At 42.8% G+C, this 12,148-nt stretch overlaps 1 protein-coding gene across 1 annotated transcript in view; it reads right to left on the reverse strand.

Annotated features, from left to right (window-relative positions):
* Positions 1 to 12,148, reverse strand: part of ZMPSTE24 (zinc metallopeptidase STE24) — a 57,354-nt gene that overhangs the window by 35,141 nt on the left and 10,065 nt on the right. The window contains exon 3 of the mRNA XM_059044072.2: positions 3,936 to 4,022. Within this exon, the coding sequence (XP_058900055.1) occupies positions 3,936 to 4,022 (87 nt within the window). The remainder of the gene's footprint in view (positions 1 to 3,935; positions 4,023 to 12,148) is intronic.

Consider the following 12,148-nt stretch of genomic DNA (forward strand, 5'->3'; position numbering starts at 1 on the left):
CTGGAGTTTAGACAGGTGACTGAGTTAAGGAAGATATTCTAGATGAACAAGGGAGTTGTGACAGTCACACAGGAGAAGTTGGAGAACACACAAACTTCCAGGAGTTTTCCTCCGAAGATCTCTAATTCTAATTCAGGAAGGAGAAAATATCCTAGGAATAAGATCTACTGGGCAGTGAGGGGAAGGGGTTTTGACTCATAGCTTCTCAAAGGCAACAAGATCTGGGCTCTAGCCCTATCAGTGAACACTTAAAGACTCCAGGACACAGAACATTATAAAGTACTGCGCCATGAGGGCAGAGTGATCCAGACCAAAACATCCTGATGGCACAGTTCACCTCTTGTCTGAGATGAACCTACTCATTCCATCTTATATGCATAATGTGGCAACAGAACTCTGGAGCATCCTGAGTCATTAAGTCAATTACCTGCTGAAAAAGGCTGGGCCAAATATCACTGTCAAAAAATAAGGACACTGATTATGAGACCACTTGTTGGTAGTTTGGAAAGCAGAAAGTCCTGCCAAAAGACACACTGCCTATGCCTAAGGATAAGCTGAGGTCCACTTAGTTTTCTTCTTCTTCTTTTTCTAGTGAAGAAATTGGTTTTAATTATATGAGAAGTAGATGCTCATTGCTGAATTTTCTTAAAAGATAAGCAAAAATAAGGAAATAAAAATTGCCAAAGTTCTCTCCCGAGAAAACCACTTTTGGAATTTTGGTATATACTATTTCAGACTTCTTATAGATGTGGAATATGTGCACAATGACATGTGTACAAGGATGGGTACGAGTGTATGCAATTAAGAAAAATTGAACCATACTTCCCCGGTGGCTCAGTGGTTAAGAGTCCACCTGTCAATGCAGGGGACACGGGTTCGATCCTCGGTCCAGGAAGGTCCCACATGCTGCGGAGCAACTAAGCCTGTGTGCCACAACTACTAAGCCTGTGTGCCACAATTACTGAAGCCCAAGCACCTAGAGCCTGTGCTCCGCAACAAGAGAAGCCACTGCAATGAGAAGCCCATGCACTGCAACGAAGAGTAGCCCTTGCTCGCCACAACTAGAGAAAGCCCGCGCGCAGCAACGAAGACCCAACACAGGAAGGAAGGGAGCTGTGGGAGGCGGGGGGAGGAAGAAAGAAAGGAAGGAAGGCAGAGAGGGAGGGAGGGAGGGAGGGAGGAAGATTGAACCAATCTAAATGTTCATCACCAGGACACTAGTTATATTAAAAATCTGTATGGATATTCACACACACTTTTACTTACTTATGTTGCTTCATAAGTGACTTTTCCATTCAACAAGTTCCATTCAATAAGTTGTATGAAATAACAGCACAATAACATTTTTTTCCCTGACTGGCAAAAGTTAAAAATCATGTATATAATAAGTACTGGTGAGGATCCAGGGAAAGGGTATTTCAGTGCTTCATACATTATGAAACAACAAAAACCAACAAAGCTGTTTCAGGTAGGAATTTGGTCAGCTGTTTCCTCTGTACCATGTACGTTAGATTTGAATTTCTTTTTCTTTTTTTGGGCCGCGCTGCACAGCATGCAAGATCTTAGTACATCAGCTAGGGATTGAACCCATGCCCCCTGAGTGGAAGCGTGGAGTCTTAACCATTGGACTGCCAGGGAAGTTCCTAGATTTGAATTTCAATTCCAGTGCTATCATCTTCCATTTCTTTGCTACACTTTCTTCTTTGTTGGCCAATTCCCTCTTTCAGTGATCCATCTTTGTAAAATGTCATGTGGATTTATAGCTGGGAGACCAGGAGGCAAGACGACCGCACGTTCTGAATCATTGAATAGCAGATGTGCAGTGACCAGTCACCAGCAGAATTTGAAAAGAGTGACATGATTGGTCACTGCATGAGCATCTGTTATTTGCACAGTGATTTGTAGACTGAAGAACTAGCAGGGAACTTGCACTTTATGCAGTTATGCATGTAACATACTGTGGTAACTGAAATTTGAACCTGCTGAGACACTGGCGTTACCTACTAACACATGGTAAGTGAAATGTGTCTATATCAGAACTGTGCAGAGTGAGGACTGCCAGTACCATGCAGCCATTAAAGAAAACAAAGATCTATATAAACAGACAGGAAGAGATCTCTAAAGCACTGTTAAATACAAAAATAATGTCTCAGAACATTATATAAAATATGTCCCATTAACGTAAGGAATATTTTTGCATGTATGTATATAAATTGGTTTTATTCGTTCAACAAATACTTATGGAGTACCTACACCATGACTGGCATTGTTCTAGGCACAAGTCACAGTGAAGAAAACATGTAAGGTCTCTGCCCCCTTGGGGTTTCAAAGTCTTGTCAGGGTGACAGATAAAAAGTAAATGAATAAACAATAAGATAAGTGCAAATAGTTGTAAGTGCCTCTATAAAGAAAACAAAATAAGGTGATATGCTTCACTAAAGAGCGACAGAGGGGGAATTCCCCAGCAGTCCAGTGGTTAGGACTCTGCGCTCTCACTGCCAAGGGCCTGGGTTCAATCCCTGGTTGAGGAACTAAGATCCCACAAGCCACGTGGCTCAGCCGGGGAAAGAAAAAAAAAAGAAGAGCGACAGAGTGACGTTATTTTATTTTATTTATTTATTTTTTTTATTTATTTTTTTTTTTTTTGCGGTATGCGGGCCTCTCACTGTTGTGGCCTCTCCCGTTGCGGAGCACAGGCTCCGGACGCGCAGGTCTAGCGGCCATGGCTCACGGGCTTAGTTGCTCCGCGGCATGTGGGATCTTCCCGGGCCAGGGCACGAACCCGTGTCTCCTGCATCGGCAGGCGGATTCTCAACCACTGCGCCACCAGGGAAGCCCAGAGTGACGTTATTTTAGATGAGAGTGGCCAGAGAAGGCCTCCCTGAGAAAGTGACGCTGAAGATGGGGACTAAACTAGGAGCCAGTCATGTTTATACAAAACCACCTTAAATTTTTTATGAAACAATACAGAGAACATGCAATTAAACTGTAACAGCACGTACAGCAGGTCAGGACAGAGTCTATGAAGATACAGAGATATCACAGAAGAAGAGGTCTTAAAGAGTTTGGCTCCTTTAGGAAACGGTACACAGAAAAGGGATACAGGATGAGCTGAATTAAAGCCCAAGGTACCTACAAGTATAGATAAGACCCATCATTTCAAATAAACAATCAGGAAGGAGAGAACAGACTTTGCAATTTCCAAGAAAAAGTCAAAAGCAGTGTCCCAGCATCCATTATAGGCAGAAAGTCTCAGGTCGAAGGCTTTGATTCCAATAACTGGAATTCCTGGAAGAGTGGGCAGTCAACTCAAGCAGCTCAGTGGAGATTCTAAGAGGTATACTCTCTGTCTCTGTTGAAAGTCTCTGCTAAGCATGTGTGGCACAGGGTATCTGCTTAGAGTGAGTTCAACATAATTCATGCTTCCCCTTTCATAGAGTTGTTCCCAAGAAGCAGCTGCCTACCAGAGACTACATTACCCAGCTCTCTTGCATCTGAGACTAAATAACTGGCTCACCAATGAAATGTGAATGCAAAGGAGGTATCACTTCGGAGCCAGGGGAGTTAAGAAGAGGATGTACTTTCTCCACCCTCTCATTCCATCTGCCTGTTGGATGCAGAGAACTTAGGGGCACTTAGGGAATGGCAGAGCCATATAAGAAGAGACTGGGTCTCTGACTTACCACATAAAAGGATGTCACCTGCTGACACCCAAAATACTCACACTGGGCTACTATGTGATTAAGAAATAAACTATTGTAATAAGCCATTGAAATTCTGGGGTTTGCTACAGCAACTTACATTATGCTAACAGGTCAACAAGGATTGCAGAAACAGAGAAGCCTAATAATGCTAGGAGCCAAAAAATTAACTTTAGTAGAAAGTTGGCCAAGGTAAAAGAAAGACTGACAAATATATGCTAATGAATGACATACCTCATATTCTGGTCCAAAGCCAGCATAGCCACAGAACCTCCCAGAGAGTCTCCAGAGATAAGGGATTCCTCCAAAGAGAAGAATAAGCTATAAAACAAAGCACATGTTGGTCACATTGAAGCAGTACTAGAAACTATCATATGAAAGTATGTTAAAAAAAAGAGAGATCTTATTTCGGATAAAATATGCATTTAGACAGATACAAACCAATTGAGATACTAAGTTTAGACTGTTAAAACATTTTTGCCTGTACACTTTATATGGATGAACTGTATGATTTGTTAATTTACCTCAATAAAGCTGTTTAGAGGAAAAAAAATTTTTGCCTAAAGATCACAAAAGACCTTAATAATCAGGAACTAAGCTTAGAAAGGCTAAGCAACGTGTCAAAAATCCCACAGCTAACAAGTGAAAGAAATGGAATTTGAGCCAGGCTTTATGGCTCCATAGCTGGCTTTTCCTTGAAAGGAAATAGCCTCTTGGTTAGGACAAAGTATTAGTATCGGTATAAGTAGAGAGTCATGTCCACTTACCATTTTGGGGGACAGAATGGGCTATCAGAGCCTTCTCTGGGTCAGGAAAAAGTAAATCCTGAGGTAGGAGTCAGGGTATCATAGGAGTAAGGCACATTCTCAGCACCACCCTTTGTCTTGGGCAGATAAAGCGAACACAGATATTCACCAAACCAACAAGACATATGAATGAGGGAGCAACTCTTAAAATGTGAAAAGAATACATGCTTACAAAACATGACTTCTCACAACAGATACCAAGTTCGTGGAATCATTTTGCCCAGAGGAGTCAACGTACTGTTTCTTCACTTGTGGAGCCCCGGGAACACAATGATCACACTCCTTGGTTAGAAGCACAATATTCCCATCCATTCAGACAATGGTTCCTTGTGGCTTTGAGGGTTTTGGGCACTATCATATATTTCTTAGGTGTCCTTCCAATCTACTTTCCATTTTTATATATGTATCCATAAATAATAAAGCGGTTTACCTAAGCTTTTTAAGAAAAAAAAATACACACACACACACACACACACACACACACACACACACGGACTTCCCTGGTGGCACAGTGGTTAAGAATCAGCCTGCCAATGCAGGGGACGAGGGTTTGAGCCCTGGTCTGGGAAGATCCCACATGCCACGGAGCAACTAAGCACGTGCGCCACAACTAATGAGCCTGCGCTCTCAGCCCACGAGCCACAACTACTGAGCCTGCATGCCACAACTACTGAAGCCCGAGCACCTAGAGCCCGTGCTCCGTAACAAGAGAAGCCACTGCAATGAGAAGCCTGCACACCACAATAAAGAGTAGCCCCTGCTTGCCGCAACTAGAGAAAGTCCGCGCGCAGCAATGAAGATGCAACGCAGCCAAAAATAAATAAATTTTTTTAATTAAAAAAAATATATATATATATACATATAAATGACATCACATTGTATTTATCATTCTACAACTCACTTTTTACACTCTACATCTTTTTAGACCAATATATGGTGAGTTTTAACTTTATTTGGCATTATCAGCTTTTTCTTTAAAGTGTTCACATCAATTTACACTCCCATTAGCCATACTTGAGCATTTCTATTTCCCCACAATCACACTCATACTTGATGCAATTCATCTCTTAGACTTTTACCAGTATGCAGGGGATTGATACAATACCATGGGTTGCAAATATGGTCTCTGCACAGCAGCAGCAGCATCGTTGGGAATATGTTAGAAATGCAAAGTCTCAGCCTCCACTCCAGAACTACTGAATCAGAAACTGGAAGTGGGGCCCAAGAGTCAGTCTCCAGTTAAATGTGATGTACACCAAAGTTTGAAAATCACTGTTTTAATAGACTGCCTTTTTAAAGGCCCCTTAACTCTACATCCAGCTATTTCTACTTTACTTTAACTAACTCAATCTTGGATATAAACTGTTTTCCCAGAAGACACGTTTTGGCACCACTGTATGTGGTATATGCTCCACTTGTTGAACTAATTGACTTGGGATGGCATTTCCTTCATCCTATTCTCAATACTAATAAATAATGCAGAATTCAGGATTTATAATGCTTTGGGGGAAAGGCTGGAACACCTACTACTAAAAGTCCAGCATTTTTTAAAAATTTATTTTTGGCTGCGTTGGGTCTTCTTTGCTGCATGTGGGCTTTCTCTAGTTGCAGCGAGTGGGGGCTACTCTTCGTTGTGGTGCGCAGGCTTCTCATTGCAGTGGCTTCTCTTGTTGCGGAGCATGGGCTCTAGGCACTCGGGCTTCAGTAGTTGTGGCTCGCGGGCTCTAGAGTGCAGGGTCAGTAGTTGTGATGCACGGGCTTAGCTGCTCCACAGCATGTGGGATCTTCCCGGACCAGGGCTTGAACCCGTGTTCCCTGCATTGGCAGGTGGATTCTTAACCACTGCACCACCAGGGAAGTCCCAGAAGTCCAGCTTTTAAGTAAGTATCAAGGGTACCTTTAATATGAACTTTGAATGCATTTATGAATGCATTTGGAAACTGCTATTGTAAACTTGCTTAGCATGCTTTGGGGAATTAAAAAACACGGTGAACAGTAAAGTTTCTCTGTATTGATAGGATGTCCTGTAAAAGGAACTAATGATACCTAAAAAAACAAGTCCTGTGCTTCCACATATATTATTTCACTAAAGTCTTGAGAAGCAGGCAGGGCAGGGAGCATAGTCATCTCGATTTTACAGATAAGGCAACTGAAACTCAGAAATGTTAAAGTAACTTGCCCAGAGAAACCCAGTGACTAAGTAATTGCTATGTTTTGAGTACTATACTAATTGCTTCATTACATTATCTTACTCAGTCCCTGCCACAAAACATATGAAATATGGTTTAATATCTATCTTCTTCTCATCTTAAAGAGGAGAAAAAATGAGACTCAAAGAGGCTAAACTGCTGACTCAGAAACAAGCAGAAATTGGAGAAGCTACAATTTGAACTTTTCTACTCTGCCCTACTCTACTTCCCAGCCATTCCATTTCTTGAGAGGCCTCTTTATTGACACCTATGAGATATCAGGAAAGTTTGTCTCAGAAAGGGGGGACATTTTATCTCTGGGTGCTCTATCACATTTGTGTGAACAGTGGCATCTGTAATTGGTCACAAAAGCCTCTTATGTTCCCTCAGGTAGAAAGCACCATGGCCAAAAAAAGTCTAAATTAATCTTTGCACTTGTTCTTTGTGACCAAAGCTTACAAACCAATTAATTTTAATCAACACAAAATAGGAATTAATGAAATTGTTTTCAAACAGAACAGGATTTCAAAGTAACACAAAATACTTCCTATCTAATGGCAAATGTAGTTTACTAATTTCCCAAGGATAAATTTAGCACATTCATTTTGCAGGCCCTAGAGTTTCAAGAATGGTTTCTTGGGCTTCCCTGGTGGCGCAGTGGTTGAGAGTCCGCCTGCCGATGCAGGGGACACGGGTTCGTGCCCCGGTCCGGGAAGATCCCACATGCCGTGGAGCGGCTGGGCCCGTGAGCCATGGCCGCTGGGCCTGAGCCTCCAGAGCCTATGCTCTGCAATGGGAGAAGCCGCAGCGGTGGGAGGCTCGCGTACCAAAAAAAAAAAAAAAAAAAAAAAAAAGAATGGTTTCTTCTGTGTAATTTTAAAGACTCAGAAGAGCAGAGTTTGAAATTTAGTTCTCCCATTTAGCAGTGAGTGTCACCTGGCCATTGTATAGGCAAGCCATTTAATTTCTCTGAGTCTTTGCTTTAATCACACTAGTCTTAGTATTCAATATTTGTCAATGCAAATTTTGTGAATAACTAGACAATTTTTTAATCATTTAACAAAGCTACAAACAGCCAGTTTCTTCTCTTTAAGTGAGGAAGCAATTATGGTAGCCAATCTCAATTATTTTTACATGTCTGTATCTTCGCCATAAGCTTCTTTGCCTTAAATACCTGCTGCAAACATTTTTACTGCATAACCAAATGGCTGTAAGGAAATTTTGCTGTGAAAGATAAAACAACTGGTTGACAGTTTTGGGGTTGACAGTTTGGTTTCAACTGGTTAGCATATCCTCCAGTTAGCGATGTTATTGATGGCTTTATTGAGCTGACAGATGATTTGCCCCAAGAGTTGGTTTCTTACTTTGAAACACACTACTTTGGAGGAGAAAGAGGTCTCAAAGGTGCAGAGTTGAACCCACATTTCCCATAGAGCTTCGGAACGTCTATCAGTGGACATATGACTACATACCAAGAACGAACTATGGTATAGAGGCTATCACAATGCAATACAGAGCTCAGTTACAAATATGCCTCCTAGTATTTGAAAACTGATACTTCTCTTAACAAAGGAAGAAGTTTTAGCAAAAAAGAAAAAGTGCTATGCTGAACGATGAGACAAATCAACAAGAAAAAAATTGTATAAAATACTATGAACAGAAGACTTGGAAGACAAGCGCTTAGGTACAATTCACAAAATAAAATCAGTTATTTGCACAGTATTGTCATGAATCCACAGACATTTTAAATGTATTCAAATGTTTTGTATTTTGCGATAAAGTCTTTTTAATTCTGTTATTCATTTTATGTGTTTGTCCTTTTTAATGTCCCTCTTTTATTTTTCATTATTTTATCTTTTACTGCAAAATTGCCTTACAGTCAATTGGTTATGTGGTGAAAATGCTTGCAGCAAAGCTGTCTACAGCAAACATGCTTACAGTGAAAGTACCTACAACCTTATTTTCAATTTAGGAATCTTTCTCTTAGTGGTACTGAGGGACCTAAAAGAGTTCTGGAGGAATTATGACAGAGCATTTTTCAAAAAGAATATAAAATCAAGCCATGCAAAGACATGGGAGACTCTTAAGTGCATATTTCTAAGTGAAAGAGGCCAATTTGAAAAGGCTATAAACTATATGATTCCAACTATATAACATTTTGGAAAAGGCAAAACTATGGGAATGATAAAAAGATGAGTTGTTGCCGAGGATTAGCGGGGAGGCAGGGATGAATAGGCAGAGCACAGAGGATTTTTAGGACAGTGAAGCTATTCTGTACGGCACTGTAATGGTGAATACAAGTCATTATATTTCTGTCCAAACCTATAGAATGGAAAACGCCAAAGGCAATGGTAATGTAAACTATGGATTTTGAGTTATAATGATATGTCAGTGTAGGTTCATCCATTCTAACAAATGTACCACTGTGACTCGGGACATTGACAGTGGGAGAGTTCTGCGCATATGTGGGGGCATGGGGTGTATGGGAACGCTCTGTACTTTCTGCTCAAATTTGCTGTCAACCTAAAACTGCTCTAAAAGTTTACAGAAGAGAGAAGATGGCGGAAGAGTGAGACGTGGAGATCACCTTCCTCCCCACAGATACATCAGAAATACATCTACACGTGGAACTGCTCCTACAGAACACCCACTGAACGCTGGCAGAAGACCTCAGACCTCCCAAAAGGCAAGAAACTCCCCCACATACCTGGGTAGGGCAAAAGAAAAAAGAATTAACAGAGACAAAAAAATAGGGACGGGACCTGCACCAGTGGGAGGGAGCTGTGAAGGAGGAAAGGTTTCCACACACTAGAAGCCCCTTCGCGGGCAGAGACTGCGGGTGGCAGAGGGGGAAGCTTCAGAGCTATGGAGGAGAGCTCAGTAACAAGGTGCGGAGGGCAAAGTGGAGAGGTTCCCGCACAGAGGATCTGTGCCGACCAGCACTCACCAGCCCGAGGCTTGTCTGCTCACCCGCTGGGGCAGGTGGGACTGGGAGCTGAGGCTCGGCTTCGGTCAGATCGAAGGGAGAGGACTGGTGGTGTGAACACAGCCTGAAGGGGTTAGGCACCACGGCTAGCCGGGAGGGAGTCCTAGCTGGGAGGGAGTCCGGGAAAATTCTGGAGCTGCCGCAGAGACAAGAGACTTTTTCTTGCCTCTTTGTTTCCTGGTGCGCGAGGAGAGGGGATTAAGCGCACCGCTTAAAGGAGCTCCAGAAATGGGCGCGAGCCACGGCTATCAGTGCGGACCCCAGAGACCAGCATGATAATCTAAGGCTGCTGCTGCTGCCGCCACCAAGAAGCCTGTGTACAAGCACAGTTCACTATCCCCACCTCCCCTCCCGGGAGCCTGTGCAGCCCGCCACTGCCAGGGTCCCGTGATACAGGGACAACTTCCCCGGGAGAACGCACGGCGCGCCTCAGGCTGGTGCAACATCACGCTGTCCTCTGCCGCTGCAGGCTCGCCCCGCATCTGTACACCTCCCTCCCAACTCCAGCCTGAGTGAGCCAGAGCCCCGAATCAGCTGCTCCTTTAACCCTCTCTTGTTTGAGCGAAGAGCAGAGACCCTCAAGCGACCTATACGCACAGGCGGGGCCAAATCCAAAACTGAATCCCAGGAGCTGTTCGAACAAAGAAGAGAAAGGGAAATCTCTCCCAGCAGCCTCAGAAGCAGCAGATTAAAGCTCCACAATCAACCTGATGTACCCTGCATCTGTGGAATACCTGAATAGACAACGAATCATCCCAAATTGAGGAGGTGGACTTTGGGAGCAAGATATATTATTTTTCCCCCCTTTTTTTCTTTTTGTGAGTGTGTATGTGTATGCCTCTGCGTGAGAATTTGTCTGTATAGCTTTGCTTTCACCATTTGTCCTAGGATTCTGACCGTCCTGTTTTTTGTTTTGTTTTTTACTTTAAAAATTTTTTCTTCTTAATAATTATTTTGGGCTTCCCTGGTGGTGCAGTGGTTGAGAATCCACCTGCCGATGCAGGGGACACAGGTTCGTGCCCCGGTCCGGGAAGATCCCACATGCCGTGGAGCAGCTGGGTCCGTGAGCCATGGCCGCTGAGCCTGTGCGTCCGGAGGCTGTGCTCCGCAATGGAAGAGGCCACGACAGTGAGAGGCCCGCGTACACACACAAAAAAAATAAATAAAATAAAATTATTTTTAATTTTAATAACTTTATTTTATCCGACTTTATTTTATCCTCTTTCTTCCTTCCTTCCTCCCTCCCTCCCTCTCTCTTTCTTTCTTTCTTATTTTTTCTCCCTTTTATTCTGAGCCGTGTGGATTAAAGGCTCTTGGTGCTCCAGCCAGGCGTCAGGGCTGTGCCTCTGAGGTGGGAGAACCAACTTCAGGACACTGGTCCACATGAGACCTCCCAGCTCCACATAATATCAAACGGCGAAAATCTCCCAGAGATCTCCATCTCAACACCAAGACCCAGCTTCACTCAACGACCAGCAAGCTACAGTGCTGGACACCCTATGCCAAACAACTAGCAAGACAGGAACACAGCCCCATCCATTAGCAGAGAGGCTGCTTAAAATCATAATAAGGCTACAGACACCCCAAAACACACCACCAGACATGGACCTACCCACCAGAAAGACAAGATCCAGCCTCATCCACCAGGACACAGGCACTAGTCCCCTCAACCAGGAAACCTACTCAACCTACTGAACCAACCTTAGCCACTGGGGACAGACACGAAAAACAACGGGAACTATGAACCTGCAGCCTATGAAAAGGAGACCCAAAACACAGTAAGATAAGCAAAATGAAAAGACAGAAAAACACACAGCAGATGAAGGAGCAAGGTAAAAACCCACCAGACCTAACAAATGAAGAAGAAATAGGCAGTCTACCTGAAAAAGAATTCAGAATAATGATCGTAAAGATGATCCAAAATCTTGGAAATAGAATAGAGAAAATGCAAGAAACATTTAACAAGGACCTAGAGGAACTAAAGAGGAAGCAAGCAACGATGAACAACGCAATAAATGAAATTAAAAATACTCTAGATGAGATCAATAGCAGAATAACTGAGGCAGAAGAACGGATAAGTGACCTGGAAGATAAAATAGTGGAAATAACTACTGCAGAGCAGAATAAAGAAAAAAGAATGAAAAGAACTGATGACAGTCTCAGAGACCTCTGGGACAACATTAAACGCACCAACATTCAAATTATAGGGGTCCCAGAAGAAGAAGAGAAAAAAGGGACTGAGAAAATATTTGAAGAGATTATAGTTGAAAACTTCCCTAATATGGGAAAGGAAATAGTTAATCAAGTCCAGGAAGCACAGAGAGTCCCATACAGGATAAATCCAAGGAGAAACACGCTAAGACACATATTAATCAAACTGTCAAAAATTAAGTACAAAGAAAACATATTAAAAGCGGCAAGGGAAAAACAACACACAAGGGAATCCCCATAAGGTTAACAGCTGAT

Source organism: Kogia breviceps, chromosome 1, assembly GCF_026419965.1.
Source record: "Kogia breviceps isolate mKogBre1 chromosome 1, mKogBre1 haplotype 1, whole genome shotgun sequence".
Lineage (NCBI taxonomy): Eukaryota > Metazoa > Chordata > Mammalia > Artiodactyla > Physeteridae > Kogia > Kogia breviceps.